This window comes from Protomyctophum parallelum, assembly GCF_964188405.1.
Source record: "Protomyctophum parallelum genome assembly, chromosome: 13".
Taxonomy (NCBI): Eukaryota; Metazoa; Chordata; class Actinopteri; order Myctophiformes; family Myctophidae; genus Protomyctophum; species Protomyctophum parallelum.
In genome coordinates this window covers 27,177,183-27,201,370 of record NC_139708.1, presented here as the reverse complement: position 1 = coordinate 27,201,370, position 24,188 = coordinate 27,177,183, and the positions used below count along the sequence as shown (strand labels likewise).

General features: G+C 45.0%; 1 protein-coding gene across 2 annotated transcripts in view; it reads right to left on the bottom strand.

The window, feature by feature from the left end:
• The window catches only part of LOC310869605 (oxysterol-binding protein-related protein 7-like), a 43,421-nt gene extending 21,246 nt beyond the window's left edge, over positions 1–22,175 (bottom strand). For both annotated transcript variants that reach the window (XR_014570175.1, XM_083780419.1), the window contains exons 1-10: positions 22,034–22,175; positions 15,087–15,270; positions 12,929–13,069; positions 12,088–12,141; positions 10,742–10,855; positions 9,309–9,455; positions 8,067–8,169; positions 7,475–7,593; positions 6,766–6,855; positions 5,952–6,105 (exon numbers count right to left, since the gene is read on the bottom strand). Coding sequence is in view for 1 of the 2 variants with exons in the window: in XM_083780419.1 (XP_083636545.1) it covers positions 5,952–6,105; positions 6,766–6,855; positions 7,475–7,593; positions 8,067–8,169; positions 9,309–9,455; positions 10,742–10,855; positions 12,088–12,141; positions 12,929–13,069; positions 15,087–15,218 (1,054 nt within the window). In the remaining variant the exon portion in view is untranslated. The remainder of the gene's footprint in view (positions 1–5,951; positions 6,106–6,765; positions 6,856–7,474; positions 7,594–8,066; positions 8,170–9,308; positions 9,456–10,741; positions 10,856–12,087; positions 12,142–12,928; positions 13,070–15,086; positions 15,271–22,033) is intronic.
• Positions 22,176–24,188: the final 2,013 nt, after the last annotated feature.

The window sequence follows — 24,188 nt, the reverse complement described above, 5'->3', positions numbered from 1 at the left end:
TGTGTGTGTGTGGGTGAGTGTGTGTGTGGGGCTGCAGGTATGAGTACCAAAAATACCTGCTCTTGTATTGACCAGGGTTGCCATATCCTCTTTTTATAAGCGACTTTTTATAAAGTTGCTGGAAAATAGTGGTTTTTTTGGGCTTGTTTCTAAAGTGTAGTTGTTTATTTGGGCTTGTTTCTAAAGTGTAGTTGTTTATTTGGTCTTGTTTCTAAAGTGCAGTTGTTTATTTGGGCTCGTTTTCATAGACCTGGTTGCTTATATCTCTCACACAAGCTGGCAACAGTAACCCCTGTGCCTGCGCCTGCCAGGTCGGTATGACGGGTATGACGGGTGTGTGTGTTTGTGTGTGTGTGTTCCCTGTGACAGAGACAGAGGTATGTCTCTGTATCTTTATCGGTCCAGGTGGAACCTGACTTTCAGGTCTGCTGCCACTGACAGAAACAGTGTCGAAAGAATTATAGCATCCATTCATATTTAAATTACCTAGAGGGGGTGTGGTGGGGGGGGGGGGGGGGGGGAGTGGAGAGAGAGAGAGAGAGAGGCGGGTCGACCAACGGTGGGTGGACTAGGGATGCACCGATCCGATACTCGTATCGGAGATCGGCGCCGATCCAGGCTAAAATTCTAGATTGGGTATCGGATCGGTGGCCGATCCATTATCCGATCCGATCATTATGTGTAATTACAGTATGAAAACAACTCTACCTCCTCTGTGACACAGCAGTGTAGTATTGACAGTATAACATGTGGAATGCAGCCAGGCTAGCCTGCGCACACATTAACCTGGTCTAATTGTTGCACAGTTATTTAATAAATAATTCAGTGCATTTATATCTGTGTTTGTTACATTTTGTTTTACAAAGTTGGGAAAGTAATGTTTAAGTCAAGCCTTGATGTTGCCTTACACAAAAGAATTATTCCAGACTCCACACAGTGAGGCATACAGCTTAATAGGTTATTACGTTTCTTTGTGGGGGGTATCGGATCGGTACTCTGTATCGGCATTCGGCAGATACTGGACCCCCATGTATCGAAATCGGTATCGAATGCCAAAAAGCCGGATCGGTGCATCCCTAGGGTGGACGTCACAAGCGTTATCACCCAGACTTTGTGGGGCGCGCCAGTGGCTCCGGACAGTGCAGTGCAAACCTCTGTCTCACCCACACAGAGCACCCAAACATCTGTCTCACCCACACAGAGCACCCAAACATCTGTCTCACCCACACAGAGCACCCAAACATCTGTCTCACCCACACAGAGCACCCAAACATCTGTCTCACCCACACAGAGCACCCAAACATCTGTCTCACCCACACAAACATCTGTCTCACCGACACAGAGCACCCAAACATCTGTCTCACCCACAGAAACATCTGTCTCACCCACACAGAGCACCAAAACATCTGTCTCACCCACACAGAACACCCAAACATCTGTCTCACCCACACAGAAACATCTGTCTCAACCACACAGAAACAGCTGTCTCACCAACACATAAACATCTTTCTCACCCACACTGAGCACCCAAACATCTGTCTCACCCACAGAAACATCTGTCTCACCCACACAGAAACATCTGTCTCACCCACACAGCACCCAAACATCTGTCCTAACACAGAAACATCTGTCTCACCAACAGCTGTCCAGAAAGCTTGAGTCTGTCCGCCCACCTGCCCACCCAGAAACCATGCAAGGCACCAACCTGCTCATCGGGAGCGATTCACCTTTAGCTAAGCCCCGCCCTCTCCCACTTGGACACTTTCCATCCGGGCTCATTCATTCCAATGTAAATATCATGGGTTTTACACATTAAATACTGGTACATATTTAAAATCTCTTCCAAATCCGTCAACAAGGCCTGCCGTTTGCACTGGGAAAATATGTGCGTGACATTTCAATGTTTTATCATATAGGAAAACTATTGGTGGGGAGGTTTGTCTAGCCCATGTTATGCTTAGCTGTGATTGGACCATAGCAGTTTGGGGAGGGGCAATCAGCCCCTAAGAGACAAGCTAGCCGATGAGAACTTTTCCCTAGATGGCATTACCTTGGCCTCCAAGGCCACTGTAAAGAATCTGGGAGTTACCTTTGATCAAGATATGTCTTTCACATCTCACATCAAACAAATCTCAAAGACTGCCTTTTTTTCACCTGCGAAATATTGCAAAGGTTAGGCACATCCTGTCCAAAAATGACGCAGAAAAACTTGTCCACGCATTTGTTACCTCAAGGCTGGACTACTGCAACTCGCTATTATCAGGCTGCCCAGGTAAGTCTCTGAAAAGCCTACAGCTAGTTCAAAATGCTGCGGCGCGTGTGCTGACAGGTAACAGAAGAAGAGACCATATCACTCCTTCACTGGCCTCCCTACACTGGCTCCCGGTCAAACACAGAATAGAGTTCAAAATTCTTCTCCTCACCTACAAAGCTCTCAATGGTCAGGCACCACAATATCTCAAAGATCTCATTGATCCCTACAAACCAAATAGAACACCAGTGCGTCTACAGTATGCAAAAATGCTTACTGTCCCAACAATATCAAAAGTTACAATAGGAGGCAGGGCGTTTAGGTCCCAGGCACCTCAGCTGTGGAACCTTCTCCCGGCTTCGGTTCGTGGGGCTGACACGCTCTGCAGTGCACATTCAAGACTAGGTTGAAAACCTTTCTCTACGACAAAGCCTATAGCTAGACCTGTCTCCAAGTCTAGCTGGATACCATGGTTGTACATTGTTGTGTGGGTCTGTCTCCCAGCAGTACTTGTAATATACACTATATAGGCTCCAGTAAGGCCTGCCACTAATCCAACATCCGGGGAATCTCTCCCCGGAGTCTCTTTTCGTCCTCCCCGTCGCAGTTATGTGGACCTCTAATATTAACCCCCACCTGACTGCCGAGTGTGACCGTGGATCAGGCCTCTTCATGGAGCCCACCAGAAGTGTGACCCGGACCCGGCCTCACAGGGCTCGACCTCGACCAGATGTGGACCAGACCCCTCCACGGAGCCCACCTGTCTATTTCTCTCTGTCTATCTCTCTCTCTCTCACGGGGTCCACGGCAGGTGGTCCGTGGACCCCCAAGTGGTCCACCAAGCAAGCAAAGCACTCTCTCTCTCTCTCTGAGAGAGGCTCGCCTCATTGCAGACACACACACACGCAAGTGGCCTGTCGTTACACACGCCCGTGTTCTCAAGAGTAATGCTAACGCGGTTAGCATCTCGAAAGGAACACTATTCAATAGGAAACTGATAATGGTGTAACGTAACGAGCATTAACCCATTTTGAACGGAGGTCGATAAAAAAAAAAAGGCTTCTAAATCCTATCCTAAAAACCTATGTTTCTATGTTAGTGATGCTCAACCTTTTATGTCAAGGACCCCAGAATTATCTCTATTGGGCCACGGACCCCCCCATCTCAAAATATGTAGTTCCAGGGACCCCCCAGAAGCAAATATTTTAGTTAAAAATGTTCTCTGAAATATATATTCAAAGATTTGCGCCACATTTTAACGATTTTTTTTTAGCTTGTAGATTTGCTATTCTTCAATAGCTAAATTATAACACTGTTTAAAACACCAAAAGGAGTTCCCGCCCAAAATGTGTTAAACACTAATAACTGATAATGATGTAACGTAACGAGCATTAAACGCTCCACTAAACAGCGTACAGTTTGATACAGTGAAGTAGCCAACTACTGGATAAAATGTCCACCAACGTAATCAATAAGGTCAACCAAAGAACAAGATCCGTATACAGGATCTCCTCACTGGTCAACAGAAACACCTTGAAGACCTTAACACTTTTACTGCTGCCATTTATTGAGAAATTAGGATCTAATTACTGCCAGCATTTATTGAAAAATTAGGATCTAATACTGCCAGGATTTTTTTAAATTTGAGCTCTTATTTTGAAAAGCCGCCATTTCCTGTCAGTTAGCAGTATAAAAGCAGTTGAAAGAAATGGATAGGCGATCTAAGATGGACGATCCAATGTTGTGCTAACAACACAGCTAGCTAACAGGCTAACGTGAGTAGCATTATGGGTCGCTCGACCGAATGCACTATAAAAGTGCAATTGACTGAAATCTCAGTCAATGGCAGTGAGCGTCAGTATCAAAATTAGGCTTCAATTGACTGAAATCTCAGTCAATGGCAGTGAGCGTCAGTATCAAAATTAGGCTTCAATTGACTGAAATCTTAGTCAATGGCAGGCAAAGTGTACAGGAGCCCCCCATACAAGGTTTCTATGACTATGCATGCACCTCCTGGTACCACAGCACCTTAAAGGCCCTTAAAACTAGGCTCCAGACTTCCCAAAACAAACTGGTCAGGCTCCTACTTGGCCTCACGCCCCGAACCCACCTCACCCCTCCCCACTTTGACAGGCTGGAATGGCTTAGGGTCGATGACAGTGAACAGCATCTCGCAATGGGTCTGGTCCACAAGATTCGCTACACCACCAAGATACCCATGTACCTGTCTAAATACTTCCTTAATGTTAACGAAGTCCACACCCACAACACTGTGGCTCCACTGTGGCTCCACTGTCACCCCCTCCACCCGAGTCCGCAACCTTGGTGTCATCCTTGACCCACCCTCTCCTTCCAGCCCCATGTCAACCAGATCACCAAAACCGCCTTTTTCCACCTCCGTAACATTGCCCGCCTTCGTCCCATGCTATCCCACACTGCCACTGAGACACTCATTCATGCATTTATCACATCCAGACTTGACTACTGCAATAGCCTCCTGTATGGCGTCACCACCAAGGTCCTCAAAAAACTACAGTATGTTCAAAATTCCGCCACCCGCCTACTCACCAGAACCAGATCCAGGGACCACATCACACCCATCCTCCGTGAACTCCACTGGCTCCCAGTCAAGTCCAGAATTCAATTCAAAATACTCACCATCACCTACAAAACCCTCAACAACCAGGCCCCCCTCTACCTCTCTGAACTCATCAACCGCCATGTCCCCTCCCGCTCCCTCAGGTCAAGCACTGCCAACCAACTGGAACCCCACAAATCCAACAAACGGACATGGGGAGACAGGGCCTTCGCAGTGGCTGCCCCTTCTCTCTGGAACTCACTCCCAACTCACATCTGAGCTGCCCCCACCCTCGAAATGTTCAAAAGCACTCAAAACCCACCTTTTCAAACTGGCTTTCCCTACATAACCCCCCCCCCACCCACACACACACACCCTTCTTGTTTGTCCCTCTTTTGATTTAGATTTCTAGTTTTTAACCTTTTAAACCTTTTTTAATAGTTTTCTAATAAATATGTCTGAACTTCTTTCTGTAAAGCGACTTTGGGTACCCAGAAAAGCGCTATATAAATCGTATATATTATTATTATTATTAACACCAGAGGGAGTGCAACGAACCATGTATAGCCCCGATTTGGCACAAACAAGGGGCTAAATTAATTTCGCTCCTATGTCATCAAAATGTGGAACGTCCTACCAACAGTCATTAAGACATACGAATCCCTTGACTCCTTCAAAACCGCTCTCAAAGGGCACCTACGGACGGCTGCAATTCGAAACTGGCTCACGTAAAATCTGAATCCCCCCCCACCCCCTTTTCCCCCCTCACTGTACATGTTTCTTTTCCCTTTTTACCTCCTTTATGATGAATTCCTGTTTATGACTATATATCTATTTGTACGTCTCTAAATGTTTTGATAAATTGTTGGACCCTCTTGTAAACAAGTGCAATGCTTTATGGTGTTGTCCACACAGTTATCTTTGTATTGAGTTGTACTTGAAATGTACTGTAATTCTGCAAACTGTTAATAAATCAATCAAAAGACATATTAGTACCTCGCTGGGACACAACATAGTAGTAATAATACTAATACTAATAATGATGATAGTAATAATACTAATAGTACCTTGTAATAGTAATAATAATAATAATAATAGCGATAGTAATAAGACTAATAGTACCTCTCTGGGACACAACACAGATGTCCTGTTGGATCTTCTTGGCCTCCGGGGTCGTGACCTGTGGAGTGGACAGCTGGGAGTACACGTATCCTGGGATGGACTGCACCGACGCCCCCATGTGGCCCGAGGTGGTACTGAGGTGACTGGAGGTGAACTGTTAGGGTCAGAGGTCATTAGGGTCAGTCAGAGGTCATGTGAGGTGACCCATTAGGGTCACAACAACAAAGCGGGTGGCAGAACCCACTGGACTATTGACTAGGGCAACAGCCCAGCTTTAATGATCTTAAATCCCTTTATTTTAGTAACAGTACCACATAAACACTACAGAGACTTTAGTTGTCACTGTACAATACTTTAAAACAGTCGTCATGTTGCACACATGCCTAAAATAGCTCTTATTTGCGCCGCCCTCGTTAAAAACAGTGTATTTCCAACTTCAGCTTGTCTCTCTCCATCCAGGCTGTATGGACAGCACTCAGTGCTCAGTTTTCTGACACCTAGGGCGCGTTCGGAAATGCGCCCTGAACGCACTGGTGTGCTCTCTTGTCGTTCGTTTATTCAGTGCACTCAGTGCGTTGTCGTTCGAAAATCCAGTGCGCTGCGCACCGGGTGTGCCAAGTGCCCGCACCGAGCGACCCTACCCTGAAGCTGGGGTTGTCCGGTGTGATTCATGTGAATGCGTCACAGCTGTGGTCGTTCGTAAATTAGGCACACTGAACGTGACGTCACCGCCCACCACACACAAACTCACCACATTCCCGGTGCGCATTTCCGAACGCTTCCATAAATGTGCTCAGAGGTCATAAGGTCGTACCTGCCCCCCCATGGCCTCCACTCTAGACAGAGTCCTGGAGTGTCCAAACATCTTGTTGCCTTTCTTCTTCGGCTTCTCCAGAGAGATGTTCTGAAACACACACACACACACACCTTTATTAGCGTGATCCGTTTCCTGCACTAGAAACCAGGTGTGATATTTAGGACTAATTCTGTTTCCCTGAACAGATCATGTGACACATCATGAGGTCACAGCCATCATTAACGGATCGTCAATATTCATGAGCTGGTCCGGACGGCTCTCATTGGCCAGTTCGGATGTCGTTACGAGTTTGGTTAATTTAATGGTGTTGTACACCACTGGTTCCCAAACTGCTTAATGTCAAGGACCCCCAAATTAACACCCATTAGCGCTGCGGACCCCCATTTGAAAAACATATGCCAGGGACCCCCAATAGGAGAAGATGTTTACGGCTCTAGCAGTGATTCTCAACCAGTTTAATTTCAAGGACCCCCAGTTTGACATGCATTAGTCTACAGACCCCTATTTAATGGGATTTCTATCTCTGGGACCCCCAAATCATTGTTAATTTACAGACCCATATGGGTCTATCATTTAGCTGGGGAGACCCCCTGGAACTCCCTCAAGGACCCCCTGGGGGTCCCCGGACCCCACTTTGGGAACCACTGTTATAAAGTACAGTGAGAGTCACGTGGTTCAATCTGACAGAGTGGGCGGAGAGACTGACCTGCATGCTGATTCGTCGGTCCAGGTCTGTGTCGTTGATTGGCTGGTCTCCGTCCAGCCAATGGAGTCGCTGGATGAGCTGCACCAGTTCTGTCAGCTCCAGCTGGCAGCGAGCCAACTCTGTAGAGGGCAAAGGTCAGGTCAAAGGTCAACACTATTACTTAACCCATTTTGACCTGGGAATGATTCTACAAATGTCTTCTAAATCTTGACACGATATGTTTTAGTGTCGGGAGGATTAAAGGTAATGCTCCTATGTATACATGTATGTAATCTGGCACCACTGCCGTATCAGGCACAATTAGTCATTACGTGTTTGCTGGGACGGTGCATACACATCAAAATGGGCGGGACGGCTGGGACGGTGCATACGAGTCCCGGGCAAAACTAGTACTTGCGCGCTAATAGCAATAACAACAATAATAAATTACCATGTGTAGTAGCATCAATGTCATGTGACTGTCTCCGCCAATCAGAAACATTACCATTTGTAGTAGCGTCAGTGTCATGTGACTGTCTCCGCCAATCAGAAACATTACCATGTGTAGTAGCGTCAGTGTCATGTGACTGTCTCCGCCAATCAGAAACATTACCATGTGTAGTAGCGTCAGTGTCATGTGACTGTCTCAGCCAAGCCGACACTTTACTGTTGACTCCCTGGTTCAACACAGCCTCTCCGTCTCCATGGAAACCGGGCTGAATGACAGGGAAAACAACCAATCAGAAACAGTTATACTGAATGTTGACTTCCTGGTTCACCACAAGGACCGTCTTAAGAGGACGAGAAGCGAAGACCGTACGGTGGACGCCATGTTGCTCCATGGAAGGAAAGAAACATGCGCAGTTGAGACCAGGAAGTTGTACATGCACAAAATGTGTGCGTGTCTTCTCGTCCTCTTTAGATAGTCCTTGGTTCACAACAGGCTCTCCGTCACCATGGAAACTATGCTGAATGACAAGGGAAAACAACCAATCAGAGACAGTTATACTGAATGTTGACTTACTGGTTCACCACAAGGAAGCTCTGAGAAGGAAGAGAAGTGGTCACGTGACTGGGCTGCACCAGGGAGAGATGACACTTTCATGGACACTTTCATGGCAGCCAAACTCACACCGGAAGTGCAATGAATACATGGCAGTGAATGGAGCCGGCTGGACCAGCTCATAAATTATTATGAATGACTGAGACCTTTTGTAAAGTAATTACTTCTGGAAAATAACAGAAGACATGATGCAACACATTGTCTGCTGTGTTGTTTTTCGATGTGTACACTGTAATTTTTATAGAGGTATCTAAAGAGCATAAAGTACCTTTCTGAACACACCAAGTATCGCAAGACTTCCCACCGTTTCCTGTCTGGCAGCCAAATCTCACGATACTTCGGAGCCAAGAAACGATACCTGCTGCTGTTTAGATCCTCAGATAAAATGATACACTGTGCACATCGAAGAGCAAGTGATTAGAAAACAACCTGTGATAATTATGTCTTCTTTTATATTCCTGAACCGATTATATGACATAAATAATGTTTGTTATGAGCTGGTCCAGCCGGCTCCATTCACTGCCATGTATTCATTGCACTTCCGGTGTGAGTTTGGCTCCCATGAAAGTGTCCATGAAAGTGTCATGGCGCAGCCCAGTCACGTGACCACTTCCCTTCCTTCTCAGAGCTTCCTTGGTTGACCACAAGGACTGTCTAAAGAGGACGAGACGCGAAGACCGTACGGGCGACGCCATGTTGCTCCATGGAAGGAAAGAAACATGCGCAGTTGAGACCAGGAAGTTGTACAAATTTGTGTCTGTCCAGTGGACAGGGATCAGAGGTCATATTTACCATGCCAGGGGTCCTCAAGGAGGGGGTCTGTCCAGTAGACAGGGCGTGGAGCACCCCATGGTGCACACTGAGAGCCTCGTTCTTCTTAAAGACGCGGTGAGCACACAGCTTGGTCAGCCAGATGTAGAACAGCTCTGAGCTCTTACTCTGAAGGAACACAACATACACACTATATGAGCTCTTACTCTGAAAGAACACAACATACACTCTATGAGCTCTTACTCTGAAAGAACACAACATACACTGAGCTTTTACTCTGAAAGAACACAACATACACTATGTTGGTCAGCCAGACCTCTGAGCTCTTACTCTGAAATACAACACATCTGAGCTTTTAGCCTGAAAGAACATATTATAATATAATTAAAGGTATATTCAGTGATTTCACTCAAAAAACCTTAGGTTTCGTTTTTGGCTGTGGGACCCAGCCTTTCGTCCAATCAGGATAGAGAGTCAAAAACGAAACCTAAGGTTTTTTGACCCCCAGGGGTTAACTGGGGACAGGGAGGAACTCCTTATATGGCCAGCACACTCTATAGTAGGGAGGATTATCACAACAAAACAAAAAAATAAGTGATATTTGAATTAAGTGAAATCACTGAATATACCTTTAAATACACACAGCAGAACATTACATATTAGAACTAGAACTGCACTCTGTCACGTGCCTACTTGCGTGCAAGCAGAGCGTGCAAGTACTGTCGACTTGAAACCAATGCCATATCAAGCACAAATTAATCATTACATGAAGATATGTACCAATGCCAGGTATAACTGGCTCGCAATACAGATAGGTTTCAGATTACATATATACATGTATATATTGTATATATATGTAAGTTGGATATATGTATATGTAATTTGTTGATTAGCAGTATACTGTGGTTACTTGGGTCGTTTGATGCGTATGTCCGTAGCTGCATATGACATGATGAAGATATGTATCAATGCCAGGGTATAACTGGTATAACCTTCAGATGGTACAGACTGTAATATAAAGGTGTAATTTGTACCTTCAGATGGTTCAGACTGTGTATAAAGGTGTATAAAGGTGTGATTTGTTAACCAGACGCTGCCAGATGAGGGCGGTATTGGGTAACCATGTTCCCCAACACAGCCTTCATCTGGGATCTCTCAGGGAGTTGAGCTGACAAAAATCCGTTCCGTACCGGACCAATCAGCGTGAGCTAAGGGCGGGATATGTGCGAAACCGGATGTGAAGCTATCTAGACACGTCAATATGATTGGTTGTGTTTGCACGCCCACACGGTGATAGACAGACGGTCCCATCCAATCATCTACCAAGTATCTTGAAAAAAAGGAACAGCCCCGTCATCGAATTTGCTTCCGCGATCCCAGATCCCAATAAGCTGTGAAACAAATTTGTGTAGCAAGCTTCTTGGATCTGGCAGCGTCAGGTTAGTGATTTGTACCTTCAGATGGTAAAGACTGTCTCCAGCGTCCAGGTCGATGCGGTTGGACTTCTTGTTGATGGACATGACTGACAGACTGACATCTATACAGCCATGAAGCTTCCCTCTCTGGACCTATAGGAGAAATATCAGTATTATATCACTATTATTGTCACTATTATCACTATTATATCACTGACAGACTGACGTCTATACAGCCGTGAAGCTTCCCTCTCTGGACCTATATGAGAAACATCACTATTATATCACTATTTCCACCATTATATCACTGACAGACTGACGTCTATACAGCCGTGAAGCTTCCCTCTCTGGACCTGGATGAATATCACCATTATCACTATTAATATCACTAATAATATCACTATTTATATCACTATTTATATCACTATTATCAAATCTACTAATCAAATGATTCCCGAGCGCGGCACAGCTGCAGCTCACCGCTCAAAGAGATGGGTCAAATGCGGAGAACACATTTCACTGCAGTAACGTGTGTGACAAATCGTATCACTTTGACTTTGATTATCACTATTATTACCGACAGACTGATGTCTATACAGCCATGAAGCTGAGGAGAAATATTGTATTATCTAATCAACAGACTGTATAACAGAAGCATTTATATTTTACTCATGATCAGAGCTTCCGTTGCTCCAGACTGTATGACAGAAGCATTTATATTTTACTCGTGATCAGAGCTTCCGTTGCTCCAAACTGTATGACTGAAGCATTTATATTTTACTCGTGATCAGAGCTTCCGTTGCTCCAGACTGTATGACGGAAGCATTTATATTTTACTCGCGATCAGAGCTTCCGTTGCTCCAGACTGTATGACGGAAGCATTTATATTTTACTCGTGATCAGAGCTTCCGTTGCTCCAAAATGTATGACGGAAGCATTTATATTTTACTCGTGATCAGAGCTTCCGTTGCTCCAGACTGTATGACGGAAGCATTTATATTTTACTCGTGATCAGAGCTTCCGTTGCTCCAGACTGTATGACAGAAGCATTTATATTTTACTCGTGATCAGAGCTTCCGTTGCTCCAGACTGTATGACAGAAGCATTTATATTTTACTCATGATCAGAGCTTCCGTTGCTCCAGACTGTATGACAGAAGCATTTATATTTTACTCGTGATCAGAGCTTCCGTTGCTCCAGACTGTATGACAGAAGCATTTATATTTTACTCGTGATCAGAGCTTCCGTTGCTCCAGACTGTATGACAGAAGCATTTATATTTTACTCGTGATCAGAGCTTCCGTTGCTCCAGACTGTATGACGGACAGCATTCTACACATGGCAGACATATTTTAACACCGTTTTATTCCTTGTTATAGACTCACGTCCTGTTGCGTCTTGGAGTACTTCAGGATTCCCTTCTCCAACAGGAAGTACCTCTGAAAGAAAGGACCAATCACAGCAGAGCATTAAGACACCAAACAGGAAGTAGATGTCCATAGTGGACTAGACCGCAGTCAAACCAGCCAAATCTGATCTTTTGCCCCGACCGTTCACACTGCATTTAAAAGAGATCTGAGATCTGAAAGAATATATATTCAAAGATTTGCACCACATTTTTACGACTTTTCAATAGCAGACCTACAAGCTTGTATGAGCTTGTAGATCTGCTATTTTTCAATAGCTAAAGTATAACAATGCTTATTTAAATGAGTCTAAACACAAACAGGTCACATGGAATCTGATTCGGATCAGGTTACTGCATTCAGACTGAGACAGATCTCCTGGACTCGAGGTTTGAAACCGGCTCTGAATGAGGCTCATGTCACATTTGTTAAAGATCAGATTCCATGTGACTGGTTTGAGTTTTTAGTCTTATTTAAACAAATACAGTAGGGTTTAGGGTACATACCTTGTGCCATCATTTAGGGCATTAGGGTTAGGGTTTAGGGTGGGTACGGTAGGGTTTAGGGTACATACTTGTGCTATCATTTAGGGCATTAGGGTTAGGGTTTTGGGTGGGTACGGTAGGGTTTAGGGTACATACCTTGTGCAATCATTTTTAGGGCATTAGGGTTAGGGTTTAGGGTGGGTACGGTAGAGTTTAGGGTGGGTACGGTAGGGTTTAGGGTGGGTACGGCAGGGTTTAGGGTATATACCTTGTGCCATCATTTAGGGCATTAGGGTTAGGTTTAGGGTGGGTACCGTAGGGTTTAGGGTACATACCTTGTGCCAGCCCTTTAAAGGGTACTTCCGTCTCTTCATCAGGTAACCTTCACAGATTCCAGGGATGCTCAGATCCAGAGAGGAACCCGGAGCAGGCCCCGCCTCCGCCTGCTGATCCTCCAGCACCTCCCAGTGGCGAGACTGAGGAATGACAAGCACGTTATTTACAGCACCTCCCAGTGGCCAGACTGAGGAATGACAACCACATTAAACATTTACAACACCTCCCAGTGGCCAGACTGAGGAACCACAAGCACACTAAAGCAGGTGAATGAATGCGTCTCAGATAGGGGTGTCCAACCGATAACCGTTAGCCGTTAGCCGTTTATTAAAATGGTTACCGACAACACTAACGGCTAATGGTTTACCGATAAAAAATATTTTTTATTTTGAAGCGCCGAGAGCGGGCACCGCGGCCAAAGCACCAAGCCCCTCTTTCCACCTTTACTGTCAGTGCAACCACGCATGTGCCGTGACTTACATCCCCCAAAACAAAAACACCAGAACAACTGCATGTAGTGGACTGTGGAAGCAGGAGGGAAAAAGAAAAAAAGACGAACACACACACAGCATTGCGCGCCCGCAGATCTGCCCTTCATGCAACGAACGTTGGTTCCTTAAACGGCAGATCGCGTTGTGGATCTGTCGTTTTATGGATCATAGAACGAACGTACCGGTATGCTGTTAGCTTGTTGCTAACGGGACGGGACCCCCCCCCCCCCCCTCTCTCTCTCTCTCTCTCTCTCTCTCTCTCTCACTCGTTCTCTCTCTCGCTCGCTCGCGCGCGTTAGAGAGACGCTCTCTAACACGTGTCTGTCTCTCTCTCTCTCTCTCTCTCTCTCTCTCTCTCTCTCTCTCTCTCTCTCTCTCTCTCTCTCTCTCTCTCTCTAATCCTTCCCGACCGGTCCGCGATACATGTGTGCGTATAGAAGACTGTAGCCTACGCAGTGCGCACTAGTGCACTGATTGACAGCAGGCCGCGTGTAAACGGTGTATTTGTCTATTTTGAATGCGCAAAATAGCGCTTTTTTTTTCTTAACGGATAACGGTTAATTAGCCGGCAAGTCCTGGCGGTAACCGGTTAATACAATCTTTCCTTTTGGACACCCCTAGTCTCAGACAGTCAAACACGATTCAAAACAAGCGGATTAAATGTGGCAGTCAATGAGTAACGCAGGAGTGGGCAACTGGCGGCATGCGGGCAACATGGGGCCCCCACCTTCACTTAATGCGGCCTGCATGTTAATATAAAATACTGATATAGTATTGATTTCAGCTGTTACATTGTGTCCAATGTATAGTTATGTTAACAGTTCATAAAGTTAACATACCGTAAATCCTCCAATAAACTCCTCCTTTCTATTAATTACCGGGCCCCTATTAATCACCAGGAATGGCGTTGAATTAAGTATATAAATTCCGGCATCCTTTTATTAGCCGGGGTTTTTTGTGTTTTTTTTTTTTTTTCCAAGTGCCGTATCTGTTACCTTCGCTGCTCTGGCTGGCTGTGCCTGTCACGTAAAGTAAACTTCGGGAGAGAACGCCAATAAGCAAGCATGGCCCCCCTGTTGATGGCCACCGACAATAAAACTACCGGTAATGAGCGCAGCAGTCCAACTGCGGAGGAGGGAGGAAAAGTACACAAAACCAAAGCAAGTGAAATCTATCCCACAGCCTACTAGGCTACGACATTGAGTGAGTAATGAGTTTGTGACACGATGTGCTGCGCGCCCGCAGATCTGCCCTTCATGCAACGAACGTTGGTTCTATAAACGGCAGATCGCAGATCGCATGGGGCTGCAGCCTAGAGCAGCCACAAGCAGTTATACTTTAGTTAAGTTATTGCTTGGGAACATAGAATACTTTAATTTATCAAAATGAACTCAAAATTTTAAAGGAGCGTTCAGTTATTTGGAAACCCCCCCCCCCCCCCCCCCCCCGGTCGGTAACAAGATGTGCACATAGGCACACATTACCTTGGAGGGGAAACATGACAGGCCAACAGCACGCACACCAAGGCTAACCCCCGCTCGATCATGATTGGCGGAAGGCCCCTCTCTATCCTGATTGGATGAAGGATGGAGAGTGAGTGAGTGAGTGTTTGAGTGTGAGAGGCGTGCGTGCGTGCGTGCGTGCGTGCGTGCGTGCGTGCGCCTACCTGCTTGGAGTGTCTGGAGGAACCCGTGCTGTTGTTTCGGGAGTGACTCGGTTTGAAGTTGGGCGACTTCTCCAGACCACTGACCACCGATTGGCCGCTGCTGAGAGGGGCCGGGACCACCTGCGGATCCATGGCCGTCGATTGGACGTCTGGTCACGTCCAGGTCCAATGAGACGAGAGCGATCTGGAGAGACAGAGACACACAGCCAATGAAGTTAGGCCCTCATTTATCAACTCTGCGTACGCCAAAATATGGGTGCACGCCGGAATTACTGCAATTCGGCATTTACCATTTCCGCAAAACCTTGAACTTGAACGTGTGCCAGGACAAAAATCACGTCTGGTCGGGAGCTGTCGTAGGCTTTGTCCTCAGCTGTTTTTCTGTCGTACACATACCAACCAACGGGTATGCTACTGCAATCTACAGCCATGACTTTCTCGCGTTACGTCTCGTCCTTTTAATTAACGATAAACCTGACGCGCTCGAATGCCAATAAATGTGACTGCAGAGCCAGTAAACCGTAAACAATACGGTTTAGGCTGCGCAGGGAGGCAGTCTAATTTACAGTAGACATAAACGTGCATGGTGAGGACAGAGACAGACAGAACAGGAGGAGGAGATGCAGCTTATTTGCAAAACATTTGTCACAGGCTGTGCGCGTCCAAACTCATTCCAATGACGTGAGCAATGTTATTTAATTAATGCTTCACAGACAGAATCACAGGTTCAGGAGTTCGTTCACTAATCTGGTTGTATATTAAATTAATAAAGACTTTCTAATAATAAAACACACAGCGACAGTTGCTTGCAAGTATGTGCGTGCGTGCATGCGTGCACATGGCAGCCAGACAAGCGAGGCGAGAGGGAAACAGTGTAGGGTTAGGGTTAAGGTAAGTATGTGCGTGCGTGCGTGGACATGACGGCCAGATAAGCGAGGCGAGAGGGAAACAGTGTAGGGTAGACCTACAGCCATTACTTAAGTATGTGCGTGCGTGCAGTAGCCAAACGTTATCTAACGTTTGGCTAATTGGTGTCATTGGTGTCAATGTTGCTCAGTAGTTGCCGATGTCTGCTCAGGAGGTTTGAGTGTTTTCTCAGACCGAACATTGACGATGACCCTGTCCCTTCATGACATTCCAACTCCCTTTCCTGAGGACTTTCTCCCCAGACCATACATGGGCAACTGGCGGCTTGGGGGCCACATGGGGCCCCCACTTCACTTAATGCGGCTCTCAGGTTAATATCAACTGGCGGCTTGGGGGTCACATGGGGCCCCCACCTTCACTTAATGCGGCCCTCAGGTTAATATCAGAATACTGATATATCATTGATTTCAGCCGTTTACAATTCTAAACATGCAAACAAGACCCGTAATTACTGTAATTAAAGACCCGCTTTAATTACTTCAGTCTAAATTAGACCCGCTTTAATTACCTCAGTCTAAATTAGTAGCTGAATGACTAGTATTAAAATGTTAGTCATTTTTTATGTCCAATGTTTCTGCATTTAAGTTCATAAAGTTAACATAAGTACAACGATAAAAATGTAACTTTTCAGGATTCCAATTCAAAAATAGCAAAAGATATAACCCAAAATATTCAGGATTTCAATTTAAATATAGCCAATTCAATAGGCCTATAGCAAAAATAGCAGATCTACAAGCTCAAAACGTGTCGCACTGTGACGTGTTTTGAGCTTGTAGATCTGCTATTTTGGAGTGACTGTGGAACTATAGTCATCAAAGTTTCCCCAGACGGTGACCTCCATGACCTCACAGGCGTATAGAAACGCTAAAAGATGTCATTTGGAAGAAAGCATTCTATGTAGACATACAGTAGAACTTTCTAATGTACTAGAGTGGTGGCCATGGGCCTGCCCTACTTGGAACGATGCAAGTCGGAGATGCATGCAACGATGGACGCAAGTTGTAGATCCCCACCCAGCTATACCGTTGTACCCACACGTCATATGTAATACCCATTGTACCCCTGTCAGAGTACCCGTTCCACCCACCTGTCTGTGTCCCTTTATTCCTATATATGGAGTTTTGAGCCAGGCATGCCCTAATATGGAGTGTTGTGACGTCAGAGCAGGTCAGCTCCATATATGGAGCCTGGGCAGGAGCCCTAGCTGTCCAGAGCCTGGGGAGGGGTCTGTTGTGGCGGTTCTGGACAACCGTTGGTCCGACAGACTGAGTCGACACCTGGTGGAATCACTGCTGTTCTGACTCTGAGCTTGTAGATCTGCCATTTCCACCATTTTGTTTTTGATTAGGTCATTATGTAATAGTTGACCTAGTTGTCAGTGAACCCAATACACACACAGAGAGAGAGAGAGAGAGAGAGAGAGAGAGAGAGAGAGAGAGAGAGAGAGAGAGAGAGAGAGAGAGAGAGAGAGAGAGCACACACGTTGATATGAATGGATGGCAGTCGAGGTTAGCACAGTCTGGCATGAGGTCTGACTGGTTCTCACACACACACAGTAGTGTTGTGCAAACTGGTCTTACTGCATTAAGACATTAAACTCCTCCATGTTGAGAAATGATCCTCCTAGTAGGTGTTACACATGTGTGAATGTGCGTGCACACACACACACACACACACACACACACACACACACACACGTTCACAATGACCACCATTTGATGACATTTAGCCTCTCAGACCCATCTGAGCCACGGACCACCATTTGATGACATTTAGCCTCTCAGACCCATCTGATCCACGGACCACCGTTTGATGACATTTAGCCTCTCAGACCCATTTGAGCCACGGACAGAATAGCAGATCTACAAGCTTACAACGCATGGCACGTTGTAAGCTTGTAGATCTGCTATTTCTGCTATTTTTTTAGTATAGAAATAATGAATGTTCAGTATTTTTCTTTTATATTTCAGTTATGTGATATAACTGAAATATACAAAAAAGTACTATACATATGTGTCTTAGTTTGAATATTATTTTTTTTCAGAGCTAAAGTTTTTAAATAAAATCTTTGCTTCTGGGAGGGGGGGGGGTCCCTGCAGGAACAACATATTTCCAGATGGGGGTCCGCGGCCAAATACAGATAATTCTGGAGGTCCTTGAGACGAAACAGCTTGAGCACCACTGATATAGAAACATGAGGTTTTAAGAAAACTATTAGGATTTAGAATACTCTTTTCTTTTTTTTTACAGAACTTAATTAATCAAACCTTTTAGAAAATGATGGAAATGATCCCTGAATGTATAGTTGACAGCCTTGTGTACCAGTATGTGACAAGTGACAACAATAACAGTTTTACAAGCTCATGTGCTGCAGTGTGATCCTATGCCCGAGGATAGATCAGATCTACAAGCTCACACCGTGTTGCCTCCAGACCTAGCTGACGCACCCCCCCCCCCCCCCCAGCATTAGTCCTTTCATGTCGCGCACCCCCTAGAAGGCACCCACGCACCACAAGGGGTGCTCGCACCACAGTTTGGGAACCACAGTTTGGGAACCACAGTTTGGGAACCACTGCCCTAGGATAGATGGGTGGTGTAGTAAAATATTTGGCACAAAATGTGGAATAGAAATATAGGATTCTATATTCTATGGATGCTGTATTGTTGATACTCTGTCTGTCCTTAAATATAGGATTCTATATTCTATGGATGCTGTATTGTTGATACTCTGTCTGTCCTTAAATATAGGATTCTATATTCTATATTGTTGCTACTCTGTCTGTCTGTAGACGTTGTTGCACACATTAGTATAAGAGACTCATTATTGATTCTGAATGATTGTTATTATAGGGTTAAATATTCTGGAAAGGTTTTGGAAGTTCACTGATAAAAATGTGTGTGAAAATAAATCCTAAATGTAGGAACTAAAGATTCACATCAGCAGCAGCACGAGAAACACAGTTCCCTTCCATGTGACCGGAACTACTTAAGGCAGGGGTGGGCAACTGGCGGCCCGGGGGCCACATGCGGCCCCCACCTTCACTTAACCGTTTCCGTCCATAGGACGTCGCCACACGTCCTAGGGGTCCCAATCGACGCGTCCATACGACATCTGTACACGTCCTAGCGCATCCTCAATGATACCGAGAGAGAGGAATATTCTGAATTTATTACAGAAATATTCACTCAAACCAGAGCAGAACTCCCACCGTGTGACCACAGAACTCAGCCAATCAAGACATGCAGACAGACAGGCAGTCTGAGAGTGAGACAGACAGGTTTCACAGCAGACAGACAGGCAGTCTGAGAGTGAGACAGACAGGTTTCACAGCAGACAGACAGGCAGTCTGAGAGTGAGACAGACAGGTTTCACAGCAGACAGACAGGCAGTCTGAGAGTGAGACAGACAGACAGGTTCAACAGCAGACATACAGGCAGTCTGAGACAGACAGGTCTACAACAGACAGACTTTCCTCAGTCACTTAGACACACCTTAAGTGTATAATTTTAATGTGTGCGTCGCATGACACACACACACACACACACACACACACACACACACACACACACACACACACACACACACACACACACACACACACACACACACACACACACACACACACACACACACACACACACAAAATCAGGGCATATTATGTCCTCAGTCACCTAACAACAAGCATGACATCACCCAGCATTCCATGGGCGTGCACACAGTCACACACACAATTTGAACACTGATGCCTGTCAGTCACAATGTGGGACAGCGTCTCAATTTGAACACTGATGCCTGTCAGTCACAATGTGGGACAGGGTCTCAATTTGAACACTGCTGCCCGTCAGTCACAATGTGGGACAAACAGGGTCTCAATTTGAACACTGATGCCCGTCAGTCACAATGTGGGACAGACGGGGTCTAAAATGGTAAATGGTAAATGGTGCATTTATATAGCGCCTTTATCCAAGGCGCTTTACAGAGATTGTGCATTACATTCACCCATTCATACACCGATGGCAGCGGAAACCATGCAAGGTACCAACTAGCACATCGGGAGCAATTAGGGGTTCAGTGTCTTGCTCAAGGACACTTAGACAGTAACTCTGGGGTCTCAATTTGAACACTGATGCCCGTCAGTCACAATGTGGGACAAACAGGGTCACAATTTGAACACTGATGCCCGTCAGTCACAATGTGGGACAGACAGGGTCTCAATTTGAACACTGATGCCTGTCAGTCACAATGTGGGACAGACAGGGTCTCAATTTGAACACTGATGCCCGTCAGTCACAATGTGGGACAGACAGGGTCACAATTTGAACACTGATGCCCGTCAGTCACAATGTGGGACAGACAGGGTCTCAATTTGAACACTGATGCCTGTCAGTCACAATGTGGGACAGACAGGGTCTCAATTTGAACACTGATGCCTGTCAGTCACAATGTGGGAGCTCGTCTCAATTGCCTGTCAGTCACGATGTGGGACAGGGTCTCAATTTGTGGGATGCCTGAAAAGTCTGGGGAATGAGGGACTGTCCCACACAAGGACGGACATGTGGACTGGTCAACCTATCCTTGCAGTGATTCTCAAGTCCAGGTGCCTCAGAATACTGTGATAAATTGGATTTCATATCAGTTCTTAGACCCTCTTAGCCCCTCTCGGAACCCTCCATAAAATTTGGATGAGTTTTATGTAGGGTCCCTGTTCATAACTATATTTTCGTATGGGAATTTTGGAACGCGGACATAAATATGCTCCGTAACATCGTATCTGCGCCGTTTGACGGCCTGTTTTCCTTTGAGGGCTTCTGAATTCCTACCTAAGTACCTATACATTCCGCTGCGAATATCTCCTGTGGCGCGGAAGCCGTTAAGTATTTTTAATCTTTGTTTGACCGATTTGGTCGCTTTATTTCTTCTTGTTTGTTTACCGTTTATTGTACCGCCTCCCGGTGTGCGGTTGGCTTGTGCCGGCTACGTCCCTGCCTCTGATCTGCTCTGTCATAGCTATAGCGCCACTAGCTAGCCAGATAGGCGGTACAATGAGGTGTCAATAAACAAGGAAGGAAGAGAAGAATCAAAGCGACCAAATTGGTCAAACAAAGATTAAAAATACTTAACGGCTTCCGCGCCACAGGAGATATTCGCAGCGGTATTTATAGGTACTTAAAGTTCACACATTCAGAAGCCCTCACACGAAAAAAAGTCCTGAAAGAGCGCAGAAGGACTTATCCGAAGTTGTTTACGTTTATATATGTGTGCGTACCCGGTGGCAGGGTGGAGGTGGAATAGGACCCAATGCTCTGGGTCTAAAAAATTTCAGAAACTTCAGTAGCATTGGGTTCTGCTTGTAGGGCTAAGACCCTCTAGAATTAGTGACTCACACCTGAGTCAAACCACAGTTTAGTCCATTTGGTTACCAAATGGACGCTACGCTTCTCACAATGCACCACATTATTAGGCTACAGCAGAGAGACAGTGAGGCCTAGACACAACACAATCTAAATAAACTCATTTAAATCAAATCAAACCAATACACCAGTGAGTCGTAAAGCCACCAGATTATTAATACACACACGTTTCAACAAGTCACTTTAAACCGAAGCAGACACGAAAATAGACATTTACCAAACAAATGCACCAAAACTCATTTAAATCATCCTCTAGGCTGTAAAACACCTGGTGCCTGGTGGATTAATTAATTCATGTTAATAATGATAGATTATATCAGGTAATCTTTGGTAAAGGTACAGGTGTGTCAGAGACAGAATGAACAACCTAATGAAGGATCACAGCATCTGGTATGTTAATGAGCTGAATTAATTCATTAGGCCTATAATAATGATAAATGTTTATAAAGTGTAAAACAACTCACGGGAGGTAGAACTTAAGGAGAGGTAATATAATACAGGTATGTGAAGGTAAAGGTGAGTCAAACTCAACAAACAGCCATGTGGTCTGTCAGCTCTAATGAATGACTTTTAATGGATGTTAATAAATGTATAGAGTGTAAACTCACGGTGTGTAGATCAGATATACAGGTTGTACAGGAGGTGTGTAGTTCAGATATCCAGAAAGCAGTAAGGTAAAGGTATAAAGTAAAGGTAAAGTTAAGCTGCGTCAGATCAGAGGCTGAAGAAACTCAACAAACGGATCGTTTCCTCAGCCATCCACCTGGTCTGTCAGGTCGGAGAGGCAAAAACCCCCAAACGCAGATCTACAAGCCCAGCGTGCGCCGCCGCGGCGACGCGCGCTGGGCTTGTAGATTTGCCCCGAGATCGGGGCACGCCCATCTCATCATCACACACAGCTGGGTGACGTCATGGGGTGATTCTGTTACCTCGTGTTTGATTCTGTAAGGATCATCACTGGGGATCAGTTTCTTTACCGTCAAAAAATATAATTTATCCAAACTAACTGTTTAGGTCTTACCTCTAGGTTTTCATTGTAACCTTGCTTATATTTTTAATTGCAAAAGTTTTTTTTTCCTTTTTTGCACCATTCGTAACTAATAGTTTTAAGTATGCTTTACAGACTTAAAACAGGGCATTAAAGTACCTTCCACACTCAGACTATGAGGATGTTTTTTTATTTTAATTTTTTCCTAGAATGTGAGATATGTTTAAATGAGTCCAGATGGAGCAGCTGTGTTTAATATGACAACAACTATATGGCAATTAAAACTAATTATACAATTTAAACATGTATAAAACACTTTGGAATCTCTCTCCCTCTCCCTCTCTCCCCCTCTCTCTCTCGCTCTCTCTCTCTCTCTCTCTCTCTCTCTCTCTCTGTGTGTGTGTGACATGTGTGTGGGTGTGTGTGTGTGTGTGTGTGTGTGTGTGTGTGTGTGTGTGTGTGTGTGTGTGTGTGTGTGTGTGTGTGTGTGTGTGTGTGTGTGTGTGTGTGTGTGGGGGGGGGTAATACCTGGGGCCCATCTCTCACTGTCACTTTTACACACACACTTATTACACACACACTTAGTACACACACACACACACACACACACACTTAGTACACTCACACACACACACACACACGCACACGCACACGCACACATACACACACGCACACACACACACACACACGTACACGGCATGGCAGCAGCCAGTTCGCCCAGTATCGGTGTTGAAGACTGGTTCTACAGCTCTGGAACTATCTGGGGCACAAGTCTCTGTGTGTGTGTGTGTGTGTGTGTGTGTGTGTGTGTGTGTGTGTGTGTGTGTGTGTGTGTGTGTGTGTGTGTGTGTGTGTGTGTGTGTGTGTGTGTGTGTGTGTGTGTGTGTGTGTGTGTGTGTGTGTGTCAGCGGTTCTAATCCCTCCTCCTGTCTACATGTCGAAGTGTCCTTGGGCAAGACACTGAACCCCAAATTGCTCCAGATGTGCTGGTTGGTACCTTGCATGGTTTCCGCCACAATCGTTGCATGAATGGGTGAATGTATAATGCACAATCTGTAAAGTGCCTTGGATAAAGGTGCTATATAAATGCACCATTTACCATTATATGTCACAGCATGTAGAATGGGTACATTTCATTATATTTCACAGTATGTAGAATGGGTACATTTCATTATATTTCACAGTATGTAGAATGGGTACATTTAATTATGTTTCACAGTATGTAGAATGGGTACATTTCATTATATTTCACAGTATGTAGAATGGGTACATTTAATTATATTCCACAGTATTATGTAGAATGGGTACATTTCATTATATTTCACAGTATGTAGAATGTGTACATTTCATTGTATTTCACAGTATGTAGAATGGGTACATTTAATTATATTTCACAGTATGTAGAATGGGTACATTTCATTGTATTTCACAGTATGTAGAATGGGTACATTTCATTATATTTCACAGCATGTAGAATGGGTACATTTCATTGTATTTCACAGTATGTGGAATGGGTATATTTCATTGTATTTCACAACATGTAGAATGGGTACATTTAATTATATTTCACAGTATGTAGAATGGGTACATTTCATTATATTTCACAGTATGTAGAATGGGTACATTGAATTATGTTTCACAGTATGTAGAATGGGTACATTTCATTATATTTCACAGTATGTAGAATGGGTACATTTAATTATATTCCACAGTGTGTAGAATGGGTACATTTCATTATATTTCACAGTATGTAGAATGTGTACATTTCATTGTAT